Source organism: Hibiscus syriacus, unplaced genomic scaffold (assembly GCF_006381635.1).
Source record: "Hibiscus syriacus cultivar Baekdansim isolate YM2019G1 unplaced genomic scaffold, ASM638163v2 tig00112344_pilon, whole genome shotgun sequence".
In the NCBI taxonomy this organism is placed as follows: domain Eukaryota; kingdom Viridiplantae; phylum Streptophyta; class Magnoliopsida; order Malvales; family Malvaceae; genus Hibiscus; species Hibiscus syriacus.
In genome coordinates, this window is record NW_024063307.1 from 27,064 (window position 1) to 51,172 (window position 24,109).

The 24,109-nt window shown below is 32.1% G+C and overlaps 3 protein-coding genes and 1 long non-coding RNA gene across 4 annotated transcripts; 3 read left to right on the plus strand and 1 right to left on the minus strand.

Moving 5' to 3' along the window:
• Positions 1-747: 747 nt before the first annotated feature.
• Positions 748-1,813, plus strand: LOC120178129 (probable carboxylesterase 12). The gene has a single exon (XM_039184076.1). It carries the CDS (start codon positions 748-750, stop codon positions 1,672-1,674), a length of 927 nt encoding a protein of 308 aa, XP_039040007.1. The 3' UTR covers positions 1,675-1,813.
• Positions 1,814-5,465: 3,652 nt separating this feature from the next.
• On the minus strand, positions 5,466-6,002 carry LOC120178130. Its single transcript, XR_005521497.1, has 3 exons — positions 5,830-6,002; positions 5,585-5,738; positions 5,466-5,551 (listed from the first exon to the last, which is right to left on the minus strand). It is a non-coding gene; the product is annotated as an uncharacterized LOC120178130 (long non-coding RNA).
• A 2,899-nt stretch (positions 6,003-8,901) lies between these two features.
• Positions 8,902-13,147, plus strand: LOC120178128 (probable carboxylesterase 12). Its single transcript, XM_039184074.1, has 2 exons — positions 8,902-9,214; positions 12,115-13,147. The coding sequence occupies exons 1-2, from the start codon at positions 8,919-8,921 to the stop codon at positions 13,016-13,018; spliced, it is 1,200 nt and encodes a 399-aa protein (XP_039040005.1). The 5' UTR covers positions 8,902-8,918; the 3' UTR covers positions 13,019-13,147.
• Positions 13,148-19,652: 6,505 nt separating this feature from the next.
• Positions 19,653-20,848, plus strand: LOC120178149 (probable carboxylesterase 12). Its single transcript, XM_039184089.1, has one exon. It carries the CDS (start codon positions 19,735-19,737, stop codon positions 20,683-20,685), a length of 951 nt encoding a protein of 316 aa, XP_039040020.1. The 5' UTR covers positions 19,653-19,734; the 3' UTR covers positions 20,686-20,848.
• The last annotated feature ends 3,261 nt before the right edge of the window (positions 20,849-24,109 follow it).

A 24,109-nucleotide genomic window follows, 5' to 3' on the forward strand; every position in this document is an offset into this window, starting at 1 on the left:
TAAATAAATATAAATAAATAATATAATATAATATATAATATAATATAATTACCCTTTTAAGGTAATGGAAGGCGCGACTCATGATACTTGCATTCCTGTACGTGTCAAATTTCTTCGTGAATGCTTAAGGATGAGCATGGGTTGGATCGGATTTTTGGTCCACCAGACCTGACCCGAGATCCAATCGACTTGACCAAAAATAAGATTTCACCCTACCCGATATATAACTTAAAAAATCGACCCAAAATAATAATAAAATATTATTTTTATTTTTATAATGACTTAATTGAAAAAAAATATATAGAGGAATATTATTGTAATTATACCTAAATATATAAGGTAAAACTGTATATTTTTTAAGTCAGGTCGATATATTTTTCATCCTAAACCCGATCCAACATTACATTTAAAAAACTGAACACGACCCGATCCAAACCCAATTTTTTAAAAATCTGATTAAATTAGATTAAATCAAAACCTACCAAATTCGAATTTTATACTCATCCAATGCAATATTCATTATCTCCGTTTTGTCAAAAGGTACAAATTTGATAATATTTAAAGAAAATTTGTCTTATAGTCAATATTTTATTGTTAGAGTGTTTTTTTTGGGGTAAAAACGTCTTATAATGTTACCTTTCTATTATTAAACGAATATATTCTACTACAAGTCTGACTCTTACATCAATGAATATGCTTTATGAACCTCTTTCCTGAGATCTAGAGTCCATCGTCTTCTTCTCCAAAATGGCCTCAAATTATTCCACAGAAATAGCTCGTGTGTTCCTACCTTCATTTCCTATGTTCCGAGTTTATGAAGATGGTCGAGTCGAGAGACTGTATAAAACCGAAACAGTGCCATCATGCGACGAACCTCAACTGGCCGTTCGATCCAAGGACACACCGGTGTCTACCCTATCCTCGGCTCGTATTTTTCTCCCGGAAACCGCCGACCCCACCGCCAAAATCCCGCTTCTCATCTACTTCCACGGCGGCGCGTTTTGCGTAGGGTCTCCTTTCTCTCCTTCTTACCATAACTACCTCACCTCCCTGGTCAATGTAGCCAAAGTAATAGCAATTTCGGTAGACTACAGAAAAGCCCCGGAGCACAGTCTCCCCGTTGCATACGACGACGCATGGACTGCGATCAAGTGGGTGGCTTTGCACGCTGAAGGGGACGGTCCCGAGCCATGGCTCAACGAAAGAGCCGACTTTGATCGAGTCTTCTTGGCCGGAGATAGCGCCGGTGCCAACATTGCACACAACATGATAATGAAAGCTTCTGGTGCAGCACTTGATGGCCTGGTGGGACTCAGATTCGTTGGTTTGCTTTTGTTGAACCCCTTTTTCATGAACCAAGAGCGCGATGAGCTGATGGAGTTCATTTTTCCGATGAGCGGCGGTTCGAATGACCCGATGTTGAACCCGGGTTGCGACCTCGACAAGCTAGCCGCCGGTCTGGTCTGCGAAAGGGTTCTGGTTTGTGTTGCGGAGAAAGATTCCTTGAGAGAAAGGGCGGTGGCTTACCATGAAGCAGTGAAGAAAAGTGGGTGGAATGGAGTTATCGAGATGGTGGAGACTCAAGGAGAGGGACATGTTTTTTTCTTGTTTAAACCGGATTGCGAGAAAGCCGTGGATTTGATGAACCGAGTTTCTTCATTTCTGAACCGTTGAACTCTTGAAACCCCAACCCATCATACTCCACGGATCAGTTGTGGTTTATGTCGGCTTCTCTGTTTTAGAATAAAACGTCCATCTCTGTTTCATGTCCTTGTTGAAAGAAAATAAGTTTGATATAGGGTTGAGTTTTATTTACAATGATGGACGAAGATAAAAGATAATTATGATTGTTCGTAAATTAATAGGTTAAATAAATATAATAGATAAATTTTAAATTTTATTATGATATTATTTTTTTAACATTTATGGTAAAAAATTACTTAAAATATTATTATTTGTATCTATTTGTTATTATTATGTGTTTTATCGGTTTTGTTAACATATCTAGTAAAACGTTATCTAACATATTATTTTTTATCGGTTTTGTTAATATTAAGTATTTTATCGGAAATATTAAAAATATTAATGTTTTAGGTAGAAATAATAATATTTTAGGTAATTTTTATCTGAAATGTTAAAAAATAATAATAAAATTAATATCATCTTTTCATGGCAAAATCAACAAGATAATGCGTTAAATTTTTTTTTTCACGAGATAGTGCCCTCGCCAGATTAATTGCTCAGATCGGGTGATCTCTACAGTCCCCATATAGGTCGCCATGCACGTCCAGCGACCTAGGTAGGTCGCCATGCAATCCATGCAGCCCCCAAAGGTCGCCATGCATGTCCCAACACGTTGGGCATCCGAGGCCATCCGAACGAGCTATGCGATGGCATCCGAGGGCAACCGAGCGAGCTATGCGAGGGAATCCGAGCAACCGAGCGAGGGTAGGTCGCCATGTACTCCGGGCGACCTACCCTCGCTCGGTTGCCCTCGGATTCCCTCGCATAGCTCGCTCGGTTGCCCTCGCATGCCCTCTCATAGCTCGTTCGGATGGCTTCGGTCGGATGGCCTCGGTCGGATGGCCTCGGATGCCCAGCGTGATGGGGCGTGCATGGCGACCTACCCCCAGGGACGTGGGACTGTAGAGATCACCCTATATGAGCAATTAATCTGGCGAGGGCACTATTTCGTGAAAAAAAAAATTCAACGCATTATCTCGTTGATTTTGCCTCTTTTCTTAACTGTATATTAAGACTGCTGTGCTGTAATTTCTCTCAACCAAAATTCTTGGTTGGTAGAGAAATTTTAGTTTTCAGGAGTTATTTCCGAAGGTGTAATAATTCTCTCCTTATCGGAGGGAGTCTCACAAAGACATTGATATGAGATATATATGGTAGAAAGTATATCTAAACACTTGGACTCATGCAAAGGATAAATAACCTTAGGCAGACCTATGGAGGAGATGCCTGCCTTTCAACGCTATGTATTCGTAATGTTGGTAGTGTACAATTTTTTATTATTGGAGTAGGTGCGTCTCGACACTCTTGACCAGATAGGAGACAATTCAACATATTTTGAAGGGGTCAAGAAAATAAACAGAACTTCTTTACGCCAATAAAGGGGTAGGAGCATCTCAACGCTTATGTTCTGTCACTATTTATAGTGATCCTAATTGGGGACAACGTAGAGTTAGAAAAATTATTTTAGAGTGTAAATTAGCTGATCCTTATTCTCATATGTAATGGGATAAGGGGGATCAGTATAGTAGGCTGCCCCCAACGCCAGGTTGAGAGCAGCTTCCGTAGGAGACTTCCGAATTATGAAATACCCTTCGTGGGATTCGATCCCACAACCCCAAGATTAAAAATCTTGTGCTCTACCAACTGAGCTGGATGATCATTTCAATTTATAAATTGTATGAAGAATTTTTGTTAAAGTGGATGAAAATGATTAATGGTTGTCAATTTATGTTTAAGAATGCTAATATTATCTTAAAATTACATCAATTTTATTTTAAAAAATTATTTTTATATTGAATTTATAAAAAAACTTTTTTTTAAAAAAAAATAGGTGTCATTTGACACCCTTCGTTGCATGTTGGCTCCTCCGTTACGGTGAAAGACATAAAATAATTCTAGTTATGTGTATGTTAACGAACTAAATAGACATTATAATCAAACTTTAGATTTTTGTTCTAATATGTCATGTGAATTTATTAGAGATATTGTTTATGCACTATAATTGATTAAGAAATTTGTAACAATTATGTAATAATTATGTAGAGGAGATGTTTGTCTTTCAATATTATGTAATAATTATGTTGGTAGTGAATAATTGTTTATTATTAGAGTAAGCGTGTCTCGACTCTCTCGATTAGAAATAAGATAATTCTTGCTTAATAGAGAACCTAACATATAATAAAATTATGGGTAAATTACATATTTAGTATATAAACTATCAGTTTTAAATCATTTTAGTATTTAAATTTTCATTTTTTTAAAAATCATACCTAAAATTTAGTTTTTATTTCATTTTAGTATCATGTTCAAAATTTAACGTTATGTTTAAAAAAAATGAAAGTTTAGGTCTAAAACGGACCAAAACGGATAGTTTAGGTACTAAACGCTTTAAGTTTTTAGTGGTAGGATATTGAAATGAAACACAAACTAAGGTGGTGTTTGTTTTTGCATAGGTAAAAGGTCTGCAGTCTGCGGACCACATCTGCAGGCATCTGCAGCAGAAGAAGTGGACCAAAAGTCTACAGTCTGCAAGAAGAAGATTGTTTGTTTTTTAACGTCTGCAGACTGCTAAAATAAACTGATTTTTTAAACTATACTCAAATAACCATTTTTGCTATTAATTTTTAAAAATTATAAAATGTCATTAAATTTAATGAATTATTATAAAATAATCACTATAATGTTGTAATAAATTATAAAAGTTCGATAATATAATAATTATTTTATAGTATTTAGATAAATTTATTAATAATTTTATAATCTTTTAATAAATTTAATAAGTATTTTATAATTTTTCAAACTTTATTGACGAAAATGATCATTTGTATATAACTCAACGATATCTAATATAATTTACATCAAAAATTCTTCTTCTTCTTCTTCTTCTTCTTCTTCTTCTTCCTCTTCTTCTTCTTCTTCTCTTCTCTTCTCTCTTTCTTCTTCTCTTCCTCTTCTTCTTCTTCTTCTCTTCTTCCTCTTCTTCTCTTCTCTTTTCTTCTTCTCTTCTTCTTCTTTTCTTTCCTCTTCTTTCTTCTCTCTTCTCCTCTTCTTCTCTTCTTCTTCTCTTCTCCTCTTATTCCTTCTTCTCTTCTCTTCTTCTTCTTCTTCTTCTTCTTTTCTTTTCTTCTTCTTCTTCTTCTTCTTCTTCTTCTTCTTCTTCTTTCTTCTTCTTCTTCTTCTTCTTCTTCTTCTTCTTCTTCTTTTCTTCTTCTTCTCTCTTCTCTTCTTCTTCTTCTTCTTCTTTTCTTCTTCTTCTTTCTTGCAGAGGTTTTATTTGCATTCTGAAATGTTCGACTTCGACGAGCTCTGTAGCGTGAGTCCTAAGCTTCTCAAGGATCCTCCTTTCACTCTCTTCTTCTTCTCTTCTTCTTTTCTTCTCTTCTTCTTTTCTTCTTCTTCTTCTTCTCTTCTTATTCTTCTTCTTTTCTTCTCTTCTTCTTCTTCTTTCTTTCTTCTTCTTTCTCTTCTTCTTCTTCTTCTTCTTCTTCTTTCTTATTCTTCTTCTTCTTCTTTTCTTCTCTTCTCTTCTCTTCTTCTTCTTCTTCTTATTCTTCTTTCTTCTTTTCTTCTTCTTCTTCTTCTTCTTCTTCTTCTTCTTCTTTTCTTCTTCTTCTTCTTTTCTTCTTCTTCTCTTCTTCTTCTCTTCTTCTTCTTCTTCTTCTTCTTCTTCTTTCTTCTTCTTCTCTTCTTCTTCTTCTTCTTCTTCTTCTTCTTCTTCTTCTTTCTTGCAGAGGTTTTATTTGCATTCTGAAATGTTCGACTTCGACGAGCTCCTGCTGTAGCGTGAGTCCTAAGCTTCTCAAGGATCCTCCTTTCACTTATTCTTTTATTTTTTTTAGACATCCTCTCACTTATTCTTAATACCAAAGAATGATACAATTTCCTTTCTTTCATGCAACATCTCTTTAGAGCTTCCATATCCTCATCTATCGACTTCAAACCATAACAACTCTCGCGAATGTCGGCAAGTGCTAAGAGGACACTACAAACTTTTTCTGTCAATAACAATTCCTTACTGATTTCTGAGCTCTTGTCCAATGTAATATCATGTTTTTCTGACAAGATCATGCCAATATTTTCATTAACCTTATCTTTAGTGCAAATGGTCATATCCAACTTATGGCATGTATCATCCGGCAATAACATTATGTATAATAATGACAGTAGTTCCATTTCAGGTTCGCCCCCAAATGAGATATCAAAATATTCAGAGTCCTCACTTTCACTTCCAGACAGATCTAATCTTCTCCAAAGGGGCAACCTTGATCTGCAGTGCCGATTAGAGAGCAGCGAACAATCCCACTTGAGAACCAACTCCAAATCAATGTTCACTATATCAAAAGGATTATTAGGCTCTGCAAATCCGTATCTGTGAAGCAAAGCAGCATTGCCAAGTGACCCATATATGTTAAAAACCTGAGATAAGAAATTATTGATTCACTCCTCGTCTGATGCCAAGCGACCCATATGTGTTAAAAACTTGAGATAAGAAGAATGAAGCTTTTGGCAATGGAGTTGTCAGACAGAGAAAGAGATGTGAGAAGCTAGAAAGACTTGTGTGCTATTGAAGGATGTGAGGGTGTGTGCCACGTGTTTCAGAAAAACTGCTAAAGTCAGTTTGGTTGTTAGGGTTGTTGGCTAGGGTTAATTCTTATTAACTGTGTAACTCACTTCAACGTCTTTAGTTAAGCTTGGTGCAGAAGCTATATAAGCAATGTAAGAGGTTCTTTGAAAGCAGTATGAAGTAAATCTTGTTTTCATATTTCTTTTGTATCCTTTGTGGATATTTCAACATGGTATCGATCGCTAAGAATCCTGGAGATTTGTAGGGTTTTCTTGTGACTTCTTCTGCGTTCTCTGCCAAGATGTCTCTAAGCTCTAAGCTCTAAGCTCTGTGGATCACTAACAGTGTGGTGATGTATCATTTTTTTTATTTAATATAAAAAATTAAAAATATAAAGGGTAAATTATTTCGTTCATCGATGAACTTTACTCTATATCTTATTTTGCTTACCCAACTATAAAAAAAAAGGTGGTCGGATGCCACCGCCGACCACCATCGACTGTCGTAGAAGGAGGCCGTTCGGTCCTAAATTTCATGGGTCGCTTCACCTTGACACATTGATTTTTAATATGACCTCCATTTTTTTGAAACTTACTATGAAATCCACGAATCGGAGATTGAAAGTGAGGAAATCGAAACGTTTCAGTCTAAATTCACAGATTTTGGGATTTTTTTTTGTGAAACAACCACCAAATTTGGACTCAGGGGGTCGAGGTGAAACGACCCATGAATTTAAGGACTGAATGATCACCTCAACGACGGTGGTCGAAATGAAAATAGTCAGCGACGACAATGGGGGAAAAAGAGGATTCGAAACGACATCGTTTTGGTGTATATTTGATTTTTTTTTCAAAATGACTTCATTTTGATGCTTGTGCCATGTCATAACACCGTTAACAATTTAACGACAGAGTGAGCAAAATGATTCAATCTATAAAGTTCAATGAGCAAAATAGAAAAATTGAAAGTATGGTGAGTAAAATAGGAGAAAGAGTAAAGTTTAGTGAAAATCAGTATTAATTGGTTTATTTATGATTATTTTTTTTAAGAATGAGGGGTATAGGGGTTTTAGTATTAATTGAAAATAATCTTAATATTTGATTAAATAATCACTTTAATTCTTATTTTTTGGAAATATTCTGACTCCAATATTTTATTTTAGTGGTAAAAAGACTCTTCCGTAGATTGAATTCGATAGTCAATAAACGGTTAACACTAAAAAAAATAGGGATCTTTTTGCTCTAAAAATAAAATATTGAGGTCAAAATGTCCCAAAAAAGTATAGGTCAAAGTGACTATTTACTTAAACATTAGAAGACTTTTTAGACTAAAATAAATGCTAAAAATAATTATTTAGTAAAATGTTAGGGTGCCCAATTATACTGCATGCCATTAATTATTAGAAAGATTACAAACGAGTTACTAAATTTAAAAATGTTACAAATGAATCACTCAATTATTCTATTATTACAAACGGATCACTATTTCACTAAGCGTATAACTAGTGTTAACATTTTAGCTAAATAAGTGACTTGATTGCTACAATTGATAAATTAAATGACTTGGTTGTTATAATTGATAGACATAGTAGCACGATTGTAACAAAAAATTAACGTACAATCCATTTTTAACAACATAATTCCATGTTTGTGGCAATTAATTAATTGAGTTATTCATTTAAATTTGGCTTAATATCAAAATAAGTGTCTAATTATACCTAAATTCTCGAATAGGTGCCTAAACTATTTTTTGACCCATTCAGGTGTGTAACGTTACAAACGTTACTTATTTAAGTGATCGAGTCGTCAATGGCATTAATTTCCCCGTTAAGTAACACATGTCACAATTTGGTATTTCAAAATTTTTTTATTTAAAATTAAAATTTTAAATTATATATATTTTTAAAGAAAACATAAACATTTGAAATAACCCGAAAAACTTTATTTCAATCCCTGAAACCACGATAACCATTGATGAAGCTCCACAAAACCTCATCTCCCCAACGTCCAAAATCCCATAAAATCATGATCGATCAACGACGAATCGACATTTTATACCCCGCGAATCCTAGGATGAAAATCACGATCCTATGTGATCTCGACGGCGTATAACTAGGAGGATGGTAGGGACTACGTCGGCTGCGATGAACATGGCCGGAAAGAGGGGCGACGACGGATTAAGGATATGATTTAGGAATTTTAGGTATTTTGAGACTTTTTATAATTTAAGAGAAATATATGTTTTTTTATAAATATAATAATATATTTTAAAAAAATATTTCAAAATCTCCATATTGCAACACGTGTTACTTAACAGGAGAAATTAATATTGTTGACGGTCCGAACACCTAAATAAATAATTTTTGTAACGTTAAACCCTGAATGAATCAAAAAATAGTTTAAACACTTATTCGAGAATTTAGGTATAGTTTGAGCTCTTATTTTGGTATTAAGCCTTGAAATGTTTAAAATTTAATGACTGACTTATAATATTACTAGTAATGTAGTGATCTTGTTGTATTTTATCCAATATAGATTTAGTTCGTTCTACAAATTTCAATCTTAAATTGAGCATCTCCATCTCTATCTCGTTTTTAGTCACTGTTTCAAGCATGAAAGCCCCAACTGCCCCTTCCCTTTCTCCTTTCTCTCTCCATTTCCCCAAATCAAAACCTTGTGCTTTCTTCTCTTTACCCTCCAAAAACCTCAATCTTCCAAACCCTAAATTTCTCCACATAAACCCTTCACAGACTCCCCCAATTCTGTCGATTCCGAGTCGAAAATCGCTTAATAGGACGGCCCAGTATTCTTCACCGGGCGATGAGATCCAGGTCGTCGCCGGACACATGTTTTGCGGCAAGACGGCCAAGCTGCTTCGCCGACTCCAAGCTGCAAGCAACAATGGCAGGTTTGAAGCTAAGCACTCTTTCTCTATTTAGCGCTTCTATATTTTGCGTTGTAGAATTAGGTTAGAAGCTGGGGGTTTTTTTAATCATTGCAATAATGCATGTTCAATAGGGAGAAGAATCCATTCATAAATGATTGTTGCTTGGATTTGTTCCAAACTGTGTGTCGGTGCAAATTTTATGGATAAAAAAATTAGGGTAAACTACATCTTTAGTCATCAATCTATTACCTCTTTTGAACTAAGAAAGAATAAAATAACCTTTTATCTTTTTCATATTAGGGGCTGGGACGCTGGTAGGGGAATTTTTTTTTTTAAATAATGTTTTTGTCTTTTAAGAAAAATAAATTTTTAAAATTCTAAGATTATGTCATGTGTCATTTAACGTAGGAAGCTAATGTCATCGACGACCCAGACACCTAAAATAGTTATATTTGTAACATTAGACATCGGGAAAGAATCAACACACTTTAGATACCTATTCATGAGAAACAATATTTTGGGCACATATTTTATATTTAAAGGCCTAAAAAATATTATAAATTCTTCTAGATCTTTTTGTTAAATCTCATTTTGCACATGATGAAATTTGATTACATCACATTATTTTTAACATAAAATGTTAAGGGTCATTATAGTAGAAGAAATGAAAGGGTTAGAGTAATGGGAAAAAAAAATAAAAGTGCTAAATTAAAGTTGATACAATTTACACTTAGTCCTTATTACTTACTCAATTTATCAAATTGATTATAATTTTAAATTAATTCAATATATTTAATCATCTAATTATATGATTTATATGATGACATGTGTATGATATCATTGGAGGGATTTTATTAATTTAATTTATATTTAATTTAAATATTTTTCTTCTAATCAAATGGTAATACGTGCACCATCTGATGGAAGGAAAATAAATTAACACCATTGTAAAAGAATAGGACGGGGGAATCAAACCTAGGTTTCGTAGCTAAGAAAGAAGAGCCTCAACCACTGCACCAAGATAATTTTTAGTATAATTCTTACAATAATTAATATTTTTCTTATAATATAATGAAGGTCAGAATAATGAAAATAAAAGCAACACTAAAACGATTAGATTCAACCTGATATAAATTATTAATTTATTTTTTTATATCTATATTCGAATCGGTTAGGTTTAAGGAAAAATATATTATTTTTACTATTTAAATTATAATAAATAATTATAAATATATTATTTTAAATATTTTAAAATATTAATATATTCGAATCGGGGTAGGGCCAGGTTTAAGGTAATAAATCACTGACCCATCTCACACCGGTATAAATTACTAGTTTACCTTTTTTTATATTCGAACCAGATCGGGTTTAAGCTAAAAATATATTATTTTAACCATTTAAAATATAATAAATAATTATAAGTATATTATAAGACAAATATATATTTTTAAAATATTAATTTATTCTAATCAAGTCATTTTAGTGTTGCTTCTATTTTCATTATTCTGGTCTTCATTATATTATAAGATAAATATTAATTGTTGTAAGTATACTTTTAACCTGATCCAGTTCAAATATATTTTAAATAGTTAACTAGTAATTTATACCGGTTTAGGTTGGATCAGTGATTTCTTACCTTAAATCCGACTCTACCCAGATTCAAATATATTAATACTTTAAAATAATACATTTATAATTATTTATTATAATTTAAATAGTAAAAATAATATATTTTTCCTTAAACCTGACCCGATTGGAATATAGATATAAAAGAATAAACTAATAATTTATAACGGATTGAATCTAGTCGTTTTAGTGTTGTTTTTATTTTTATTGTTATTATCTTCATTATATTATAAGATAAATATTAATTGTTATAAGAATTATATCAAAAACTATTTTGGTGTAGTGATTGAGGCTCTTCCTTATTACTTAGGGAGATTAGGTTCAATTCCCCAATCCCACCACTGTACAATGTTGTTTAATTTATTTTCCTTACGTGATATGTGTCATCATATAATTGAATGATTAAAATGTATTGAATTAATTTAAAATTACAACCAATTTGATAGATTGTGTAAGTAATAAGGATTAAATATAAATTGTACCTAAGACACTCTTTTCCTCGTTCAGATGATTAAGGAGTTTGTCTTTAAGACTCCTTTAATCAAGAAAGAGTTTTTTAACTAGACCTTCAATTCCTATAAAAAAAATATAAATTGTACCAATTTTTATTAACGTCGTCACTTCTGCCTGATTGAATGCATTTAAATAGTTAACTGGTTTAATTGATAATAATTTAAAAATGGTGGTCGAAATGAAAATAAGCTATAGTTGGGTGGTCACTAGTATAATTTATCATAGTCATTTTAGGTATTAAGCCAGAAAAAGCTGATTACGTACCAGTATCAAATTGAAAATCAATATCAGTTGAACCGATTATAAATCTTGTTTTATTTTTCATTTAACATTATAATTTATAACGTTGAATATAATATAGGGTAAATTATATATCTAGTCATCTACTTATTTCATATATCTGACTTATTTCACTTATTTTAGTCTAGGTTTTAAGTTTTGATGACCTAATTATTATTTTCTTTAAATCATACTCAACGTTATATTTTGATTCTATTTTAGTCACTTGTTAAAAGTTAACAATAATATTAACATGTTACTAAGATAATTACATCATCGTTGGAAAAGATAAAAATGAATTGTTACTACAATTCTGTTAATTTTTTAACAACGGATGACAAAAACATAACCTTACCTATAATTTAGATAAAATAGATAGTTGATCATAATGAAACTGTAAAAATAAGTGAATGACTAAAAACATAATTTACGCTATATATACCAGTCTGATTTTCGAGTTATGTAGCTCATCTTATCATCTTCTTTGACATGGCTTCAATCAGTACACCAGAAATAGCCCATGAATTCTTCCCTTCCTTCCCCATTTTCCGAGTTTATAAAGACGGACGCATCGAGAGACTCCGACAAACGGAAACGGTGCCGCCATGTGATGACCCTCGAACCGGCGTTCGATCCAAGGACTCCCCAGTGTCAACCCTAACATCCGCTCGTATATTTATCCCTCGAACCACCGACCCCTCCGCCAAAATCCCGCTCCTCATCTACATCCACGGCGGCGGGTTTTGCTTGGAGTCACCTTTCTCTCCTGCTTACCATAACTACCTCACTTCCCTAGTCAACAGAGCGAACGTAATAGCAGTTTCAGTCGAGTACAGAAAAGCCCCAGAACACCTTCTCCCCATTGCATACGACGACGCATGGACCGCCATCAAGTGGGTTGCTTCACATGCTAAAAGGGATGGCCCCGAGCCATGGCTCAACGAAAGAGCCGACTTCGATCGAGTCTTCTTGGCTGGCGATAGCTCCGGTGCCAACATTGCACATAACATGATAATGAGAGCTGCTGGAGATGAGCTGCTGGGACTCAAATTCGATGGTTTGCTTTTGACGACCCCGTTTTTCATGAACCAAGAGCTTGACGAGTTCATGGAGTTCATTTTTCCGACGAGCAGTGGTCCGAACGACCCGAGGTTGAACCCGGGTTGCGCCATTGACGAGCTAGCTGCCGGTCTGGTCTGCAAAAGGGTTCTGGTTTGTGTTGCGGAGAAAGATTTCTTGAGAGAAACTGGAGTGGCTTACTATGAAACAGTGAAGAAGAGTGGGTGGAATGGAGATATAGAGATGGTGGAGATTCAAGGGGAGGAACATGTTTTTTATTTGCTTAAACCGGCTTCTGAGAAAACTGTGGATCTCTTGAATCTAGTTTCTTCATTTCTCAACACTTAATATAAGGCTGTTGATCAGACTCTATCCTTTTATAAATATTAATATTATCGAATTGTATAAACTAATTTACCTCAGTGATTAAAGTAATCGTTATTGTTTTTAGAGATCACATGTACGAACACCAGTGATTACAGTTGGGTGATTATTAAATTTTTAAAAAATAATAATTTATCAAGTGATTTCAAGGGTATCGTAGAGTATTATTCTCCTTACAAGTTCTGAATTCAAATAGATATGTCTATAGATTATGTATGCGTTGTCAATGATTTAATTTTTTTTAAATATATACTATCTTAATCACTCATACTATTTAAAAAGTTATTGTAAAATAATTATTAGATTTTATAAAATGAGTATACAATTCAAACGCAAAAATATTGTGAAGTGAAACGTACAAGTTCTTTTTATGCTTAAGTATATGAAATTTTATCAATTATGATTAAATTATCGTTTTGATAATTAAATTTTTAAAAGTTGTTATATACACTTTGAAAGTTTTGCCCTAGCTTTTCTTTAGACTTGCGCCGCTTGCCTTTTTATTTTTATTAAAAAATTGATTGGTCGGTGACGACATCGATCTTAGTGTTATTATCGACTGTTAGTTTTTTTTATTAATAAACATGCTTTTTGGCATATTTTCTTCTGTTTTTGGTACGCTTTCGTCTATCGTTTGGTATGTTCAATCTTTTTTATTGGTTGTTGGGTTGATCTTATTTTTTAATTTTCTAGGGTTGAATATGACATCACCTCGGCTAATCAATATGGCGTTTTCTCACGATGCTCGACTCTGATTTGCTATTGTCGACGGTCTTTTCAGAAGCTTGATATTATGTTGTGATCCATTTGTTGATATAGTTAGATTTATTCACATCTTTATTTTGTTCGATTTTTTTGATGAGGTTTTGACTTTTTCTTTATATGGGTCCTTATACGATCTTTAGTTACTAGTTTCGTGTCTAAGATTATATAAAATATCCTAATTATATGGTATCATTATAAACTGTTATTTAATTTTGAATTTTTATTTTTTTAATAAAATTAACTACTTTTATTTGCTTAAAAAATGTTAGTATATGTTCAATAAATTTATCAATTTGTTATAACAATATCACTACGACATTATAACAAGTGTAAAAGTTAATAAATTTAATAATCATATAACAATTTGATCAAATTTAATGATTATTATGTAACGAACTGATAAAATCCAATTATTATTTTATAATTGTATCATAAATGTAATATTTAATTTATATTTTTTAAAAATTTATTAATCAAAATGATTATTTTAACATAATTAAAAAACTTTAATATACTTTATTTTTTTTCCCATGTAATTCATTGTACGAAGGAAAAAAGCCATGTTGAAAATAATGGAAGTGATTGCCATTGATCCCAGAAGAGGGTCTTGTATTTCAATAATGATGCAATCACTTTTGATAGGTTAAATTGACCATTACCTAAAATCAAATTTGACATCAAAATTCTAATACCTTGATATGAAATTTTAAATTTGATATCATAAATTTAATATTTATCAGTATTCCGTTGGTCTAGTGGAGTGGGAAATTGGATATTTTAAGTAAAATCAGAATGTTTGAATTATGGTATTTGTTAATAGAGAAAATTAGGTTGAAAATATCGTCATCGTCTCTGTAGTATCCAATTCATGTTAGTCAATTAATAAATCAGATATAGATGACTATAAAAATAATATTTTATACATTAGTTTTTATATATTTCAATTAAAATTTAATTAATAATATGTAAATATATAAATTGATTTTTTTTCTAATTACATAAGGTAGAATGTTTTTTAATATATTATTTAAAAATTAATTTAAAAAATAAATATTACAATCATTTAACTCATGGTCACATGGTCCAAATCATTGGGTATAACGACAAAATCAATTCTGGTCGTTTGCTAAAATGAGTAGCGAGTAGGAGCACAATTATACCATCAACGTTTTAATTTTATGAATTTTATTATTAATATTTACTTTAAATGTAATTATGTCACTTAACGGTTAATGAATTAACGAAACGATGACATAACAACAACGTGCCGTGACATTGATGACGTGGTTACTTCCTTATAATGATCTTGTTATAATAATCTCTCTTAAGCTTGTTCGAATCTTGTTAAGCTCGACCTCTCTTATAATAATCTCTCTGGCTAGATTCCTAAATCCTAATACCTTTGGTTCTTGCAGTTCTTTGGAATCATTCGATGTGTCTGGTAACAATTTCACTGGTAAAATCCCCATTGAAATATTCCAGAATATGAGTTCATTGGAGGAGCTTGGTTTAGCTTTCAACTATTTCTTTGGTCCACTGTCTGAATGGGTTTAGTCTTTATGTCGTTTAAAATTTTAGAAATTAAAAATAATAATAATGAAAACTCAAGACTTAAGGGTGTGTTTCGTTGGGAGAATGTGAGATTCTCATGGGAATGAAATCCACATTCCCCCGTTTGGTTGGCCGGGAATGTTATTCCCGGTAATCTTACATTACCAATAGTAGATTTTTTGGGGTATATTACCAGGAACGTCATTATCTTTATTTCCTTAGGTATTGTTAGATTACCGGTATTTTGGACTAAAATGCCCTTAATTTTTTTTTCTTAAAAAATATCCTTATTCTTCATTGAATAATAAAAATTCTACGAATGTTAAATTACAAATTTATCCTTAAACTATTTTAGATTTACAAAAAAAAAAAAGTCTATAATTAAAATTTTATATGAAATTCAAGGATTAAAATAAAATTTTACCATTTCATTAAATTTTTTTATATTTCCAATTTTTATAAAAAAATTATATAAATTTTATGAATTTAAATTTTTTAAAGAAAATATATAAATATTTTTCAACTTGTTATAAAAACAAATATATAATAAGGATAATTTGATCAAATATACATTTCAATAATCCTTTATTCCTTTAACCAAACACGGTAATCTTACATTCCTGCTAAACCAACCAAACACAAAATACAACATTATCAGTAATCATATTACCTGATAATCTTTTATTCCCACTGGTAATCTTACATTCTGTAAACCAAATGCACCCTAAGTTTAGTTGGTTTAGAGTTCAAATCCCCGTAAGAACTTGAGTTCATTCTCAACATTGAGTAATCAAGAAACCATGATTTCCTGTTCTGCTATGAACGACGAAGAAGATGAGTTGTCTTATGTGGAACAAACATTTCTTCTGGGAACAAAGATGTTTAAATATTTGTTAGAAATTTGATAACAAATGTAAGATATCCCAGCGGTTATGCATTAAGAAATAATATTCATGCGACATGAGTTCAAATCCCATAACCATAATATTTTAATATTTTTTTTCAAGCAAAACGAAGTCGATTTGTCTTTATTGAGCATCAATTTAGTTATGTCGAAACGACGTAGTTTTGGTGAGGCATCCACGTCAACAACATCACGGCGTGGAGCTACCATGTTATCGTGTCGTTAAATCATTAACAGTGGAGTGATATAATTGCACTTAAAAATAAATGTTAGTATTAAAATTGACAAAATTTAAACGGCTGGTGGTATAAACGAGTTGGCGCTTAAATGTTGATAGTATTTGAAGTAGTTAACCCTAATATAAAATTGCAATATTATAATAGTATAAGTGTAAATGTCAATTATTTAGACTTAATACTAAGGATGGGTATGGGATCCGAACCGACAGGTTTCGACTTGATCTGACTTGATCAGGTCGAATTTTAAAAAGAATCAGGTTCAAGTCAGAATTTTTTACTGTTATGTACTGGTCAGGTTGGGTTCGGGTTTAGGATGAAAATATCCAACCAGACCACCTGACCCAAAAAAATTATAATTTTACCTTATATATTTAGGGATAATTCCAATAATTCTCCTTTATATAATGTTTTCTTTAAAATAAATCCATATTCTTATTAAAAATAAAATTTTTTAATAAATAAATTATTTCGTTTTTGGTCGGATCGAGTTCAGATTTTATATCAAAAAAATGGGTCGGGCTCGGGTCGGGTGGAAGATGTATATTTTCAGGTCAGGTTCGGGTCCAGTGAAAGATTTATAATTTTAGGTCTAGTCTGGTGGACCAAAAATTCGACCCGACCTGACCCAGGTTCATCCCTACTTGATTCATAATTTTACCTTAAAGTATATATTTCTTTTGGATTGGTACTTAATTTTTTTTTTGTCTCATTTTGATATCTAAAGTAGGATCATGTTATAGATTTTATTCTAAAAATCTAAAGTTAGGAAAATTCAATCAACCAAAAGATGTGTTGTTAGGTCTTTTATCATTTTCATCTCTTCATCTCCCTGTCTCTTTATTAAGGGTGAGCAAAACTCAAATTGACTAGATAAAATTATACTCAAATTAATTTGAGTTATAATTTCATAAACTCGATTCGACTAAAAAAATTTAAGTTCAAATCTAGCTGTAAAATACAAGAATAATAACTCAAATAACTAATTTTTTTTAGGAATTAGTGGATTGAATTTCAAGTTTGAGTCAAGTCCTTCGACTCTGTATGATATGTGTATATCACATATGAAAATTTTGAATAAATATATGTATTTTATATGTTATAAAAAATCATTTAAATTGTAATCAAATAATATCATAATATTATAAATATTCATAATTAAATTTAAACAGAAACTCGAAAATTTGATTCGACACGATTTAAAAGAATTTCAAGTCAACTTCGAGTTGTAAAATAGAAATCGTCAACTCGAATAATTCAAAAATCTTTTAACTCAATTTGACTCGATCGAACGCTTACCTGTAATCTCTCCTATGACATTTCTTTGTTCCTAATTCATCAACTCGATGAACGGGTAAATGGGATTGCAACAGATAATTCGTCCATAAAATCGATGTTATTGATTCGAGGTTGGAGTCCATCCTTAATGGAAGTTGATGAAGATTTATGAATAGAGAAATGTCATGAGATAAACGAAAAGATAGAGAGACCACGATGGATAGGGATGGACATAAAATTGATAGGTAGATTTTTTAGGGGTAACATTCGAGTCAGATTAAATTCAGATTTATAATAAATATATTCGATTTGATCTGAGATAATAGTGTATTTATTCCTTATATATATTTAAATACGATTATTATAATAAATCTCTTTTTATATATATTTTCAATTAGATTCATATTTTATCGAAAAAAATTATATATATATATATATATATATATATATATATATATATATATATATATATATATATATATATTTGTTGAATCATATATATATATTTTACTTCAAAAGATGAACCACTCCATTTTGTGTCCATCTCCAATGTTAGATGTAGCATGTTATTTTTTGTTGGTTGATTTTTTTTTTAATATCGTTAAATTTTTAGGTTAAATCTATAATGAAGTTGGGTATTAAAATGAAATAATAAAAAATTTGTTACCAAATTAAGAAAAATAAAAGTGTATTTTATGAATCGAATTATTCATTAAGCCAAATTAATGTTTATAACACTATTAACTATTATGTTAAATAATAAATTAAAAACTATGGTAAATTACACAAACGATCCCTCAACTATAAAGTTATGCTTTATTGAGTACATTGACTATTTAAAGTTATTAAATGATCCACTTACTGTATAACATTGTATTGTTGAATCTTCTAACTATTATAAGTTACAAATTAATCACTTGACTATTCATATGTTCCAAACTCTTTTTTTCTGTTAAAAAAATTAGTGGTTGTTCCAATTAGACATCCACATGCTCACTTAGATATGGTAAAATATAATCTTAGTACTACTTTAGTTGTATTTTATGGATCGAATTTCTACTTACATTATGTTGTCAAAAAATGGATGTCCCTTTTTTCCCATATATATGAGGTAAGGGGGAGGTAAGATAGTAGGCTACCCCCAACACCAGGTTGAGAGCAGCTTCCGTAAGAGACCTCTAAATTATGAAGTCAAGTCATTACTTAAAAATATTATGCCGTTGAAAAGTAACTACAATGTCAATAAACACCGATTTTATCATGTCCCAGTGAGTAGGTTAACGTTCAACTCGATCATTAATTTTTAAATAAAAAATGACGAATTTGGAATATATGAATAGTCAAGTGAACATTTTTGTAAACTTTAATAGTCGATGATTCAACAAAGCAATGTTATATAATTAGAAAATCATGTTATAACTTTTAATAGTCGAATAACTTAATAAAACGATACTTTACAAATGAAGGATTATTTGTGCAAATTACCCTAAAAAAGTGGTGGAGTCATAGTTTGATGAGGGTGAGCACGTGTCTAGCCTGACATTCAAATTTCTTAAATTAGTGACTTATTTTACTAATAGACTAATGGCAGCTATCTTAAAATTTTCGTGCATCATCTTAAAATCTAAATTTTTTTTGATTAATTATATATTTTTCGTACGATACTCATCTTAAAATTTTATTTATACCTATTTGTTTAAAAAATTTATCAATTTTTTTATCCTCCGCTTAAAAAGTAATTATTTATAAACCATTTTTGTGCACATTATCTTCAAAGGAGAAGGAAAAAGACAAAAACTTGCCATTTCCACCTTGCCTTTTCCAATCAAAATTCGGGTATTATAAGATCTTTGTGATCAGTACAGTCACTGTGGGTATATCCTCAAAGCAATCACCAAGATCCCTCCAATTTGAGTGTTTGTTTCTCTTTATCTTTTTTCGCTGCAATGGAATCCGCCGCATCAGAAATAGCCATCGATTTCCCTCCGATGCTCCGGGCCTACAAGGACGGTCGCATCGAGAGGTTTTTAGGCACTCAAATCGTACCACCGGGCCTCGACCCCAAAACCAACGTCGAATCCAAAGACGTCTTGTACTCCCAAGAAACCTCCCAGTCCGTGAGGATTTACACCCCCTTAAACGCCGCCGGAAAACTTCCTCTCCTCGTGTATTTCCACGGCGGAGGCTTTTGCATAGAGACCGCCTACTCCCCCACGTATCACGGTTACTTAAACGCCTTGGTCGCCGAAGCTAATATCGTGGCCGTCTCCGTCGATTACCGACTAGCACCGGAGCACCCCCTCTCCGCCGCCTACGACGATTCGTGGGACGCCGTTAAATGGGTCGCGTCCCATCGCGACGGAAACGGCCCTGAAGAATGGCTGAACCGCCACGCCGATTTAAACAACGTTTATTTCTCGGGTGATAGCGCCGGTGCAAATATTGCCCACCACATGGCTGTTAAAATGACAAAAGAAAAGATCGACGGTGTCCATCTCGAGGGCATCATTTTAGCTCATCCTTATTTCTGGGGAAAAGAACCAATCGCCGACGAGACCAAGGATCTGGTCACAAGGGACAAAATAGATACACTTTGGCGATTGTCCTATCCGAACACCAGTGGGTCCGATGACCAATGGATCAACCCAATTGACGACCCGAACTTCGGGGGCTTGGGGTGCAACCGGGTGCTCGTTTGCGTTGCTGAAAAGGATATTCTGAAACAGAGAGGCGTGTATTACTGCGAGAAGCTGAAGCAAAGTGGATGGGGAGGTGAAGTGGAGCTGATGGAGGCTAAAGGAGAAAATCATGTCTTCCATTTGCACAACCCCGGTGGCGAAAATGCTGCGGCTAAGCTGAAGAAAGTTGCAGATTTCATCAACAATGGTAAGGCTTAAAGCCTTAAAAGTAGTAGTGATCAGTATTTCTTTGAATTATATCATATGAACCAGTATTTCAATTCAAAAAGCATATGCCATCTCCGACTATGGAGGTGAACAGATTAGTGTCGGTGTTACTTTTTTTTATTTTCAGTGAAATATGCTGCTACTTGCTTATCTAGATTAAAAAAATTCAGATTTGGGTCCTTATTTTATATTAAGTCATATTTATATTCTAAAAATTTGGTTTAATCAGAGTCGAGTAGGATATGTATTTTTTGAGTCAGATAGAGGTATATAATTTTAGATCGAATTGAATTTAAATAGAAGATATTTATTTTTAGATCGGGTCATATTGACAAAAAATTCGAATCAATCCAATCCGTTCCCATCCCTAAATATGGTTAGGTCGCAGCACGATTTGCATGCTTTGTTTATTGGAGTTATGGGTGGGGTGATAATATGGGTAAAAGTACTGCAGTGGTGCTTGTATTTTAACATGAATTGCATGTAGATCCTTACGATGAGTTGGAATAATAAGCAAAATTGTCAAATGCCACGATTTTTTTTTAACAAATATGTAAATGAGACGAGACAGATTGCGAGTTATTCGAGATCGACTTGATCAAGGCTCGATAAATATTGGATCGAATGGACTCGACTCGAGTTCTTAACGAGCCGAAACGAGCTACTCGATATTCGACTCGAAAAGCTCGTGAGCAGCTCGAAAATATAATATATTAATATTTTATTTTTTTAAAAATAAATTATTAATAATATTTATGTATTGATTTTTTTTAAAAAAATACAGTAAGATTTTCATGTATTTAAGGTTCATGTTCGAGTTTGAGTTTGAGGCTTCAATCTAGTTAAGTTTAAGAATTTTTTCTTTCATTTCGAGCCTTTTCGAATTGCTCACGAGCTTCAGTTCAGGATTTCGAGTTCAAGTCGAGCTTAAAAATTTTAAGCTCGTTAGTTTTCGAGTCGAGTCGAGCTCAGAAATATTCGAACTCGACTCGGCTCGTTTACACCCCTACCTTTAACCACCTATACAAGTTGTTTGGTGAAATACAAGTAAATGTGGTTATTAAAAACGAGTTCCTTGTTAGCTGGTGGATGCAGTTAGTTCATAAATGTGCATGTGGACGCCTTCAAAGATCCGAATCGAAAACATTACCTGATTTTCACCGGTGCACTCACAGTTGAATGCTGTAAGTTGATATATGGACGCATTGGGACCATTACTGTACAAGCCGATTGCCCAATCCAAAAAGAGTTTATTTCATACATGCAAACATGCATACATACATACACACATATATACATATACTGTGATTCTTTCATTTTAACTAAAACCTACCCATTTGTCGACTGTGAACCATGTCTCTGATCCTGTTGTGGCGAGTTGCAGGTGCATATGTTTGGGGCGTTTCAGTGCATGCATCAATGTTTTTATCTACCTTTGTCACCGCTATACCAAGTACAAACACTTGACTCTAAAGTATTTTTTTATAACCCGGTATCCGATTTATTAATCGACTAATTCGGATCTGGTACTGCAGAGGTGAGGGCGATCCTTCCAATCCAATTTTGCTCCATTCGGAAATGTCATGATTCAAACCCTTGACATTGCTTAAGGGATCTAGTGTCACATCCCACTAGACTAACTGGTTGTTAGTACTTGACTCTAAAGTATCAAAATCATATCAATTAGGTCATTTTAAACTTGATATAGGGTAGAGAAGGAATTTATGCTAGAGGATGACCCTATAAAATTTTAAGGAACAAAAACATATTATCAATATAAAATATAAAAAAATTATCTAAATTACATTGAGAATTTAAAATTTGAAGGGGATGACCATCCCCACTAGCCTGTAAGAGTTCATCTCTAATTAGGCATACTTAAATTATACAAGTCAAATTATAGTCACATTCTAAATTGGTCCATGAACTTTAAAACATACCATATGAATTCGAAAATTGTTAGTATTATTCCATTTTTATCTATTCGTTAACGTGTTATTAACTCTCTTGATCAAAAAGTTTAATCTATTTTTTAAGATCTTGAGAATTAAACACGTGACATTTATAAAAAATCAATTTTTATAAAGTCATATCCTCAATTTCCAAGGTCTTCAAAATTTTGTAGAATTAATGACAGATTAACGTAAAGATCAAAATAGAATGACATTGATAATTTTATGACTGATATAGAATTTTTTAAAATTTAGAGATTAATATAGAATGATGGTCATTATTTAGAGACTAATATAAAATATTATAAAATTAATATATAAATTTATAATAAGGCTTATAGTTTGAGGATCTCCTATACAATTAATTCTACATCTAGATTTATTATGATCTTTAGTCTAAAAAAGGCTAAATATAAAAATAACTCCCTAAATTATACTAAAAATTAATTTTTTTGCCTAAAGATTTTTTCATTAAAAAATAGATGAATAAAATTTTTTTCGTTACATTTATAGGTGTATACTGTTAAAAAAAATCGTTAAATAACATATGTCACGTCCATATATAAAAGTATAACAGAAAAAACTTTAGGTATATATTTTTAGCGAAAAATTCTTTAGAAACCAAAACGTTTTTCGAAACATTCTTTAGACATTTATTTTTGTATTAATCCTCTAAAAAATTACAAATCTTCGCACAAAAAATCGACTACAACTCTTCTCATCCTCTTCATTCTAAAGGTTAACTCTATTTATTTATAAGGTATTACTTAATCACCAAAATCTAATTAACTAAAATTTTCCATATTAATAAATTAGATAAATTTAAGGGTAGCATATACAAATGGTCTCTTGATTATAGGTATTTTTTTGAGTTTCTCAATTATTAAAAGTTACAAAATGATCCCGAGTATATTACATTGCTTTGTTGAGTCCCTCAACTATTAAAAATTACAAAGCTTAATATAAAATAAGTGCTTAAACTATACTCAAAATTAATTTTTGGTGCCTAAAGAATTTTTTGCTAAAAATAGGTGCCTAAAGTTTTCTTCGTTACACTTTTAGGTGCATACCGTTAAAAAAATCACCTAAGTGACACGTGTCATGTCCAGATTTTAAAAAAATATATAAACGTGGCATGTGTCACTTAACGATTTTTTTAACGGTATACACCTAAAAATATAATGGAGAAAACTTTAGACACTTATTTTTAACGAAAAATTCTTCAGGCACTAAAATATTTTTTGATACATTCTTTAGGAACTTATTTTTGTATTAAGCCAATTACAAAATAGTCATCAAACTATTCATATATTTCATACTCGTCATTTTCCGTTAAAAATTATGAGTTGCACGTTAATCCCCCATTTTTTTAATGGGTATTTTTTATTGTATTCCATGATATACATACAAAACAAGATACAATCATGAGCATCATTAAGAAACCTCCTTAACCCTAACTGGAT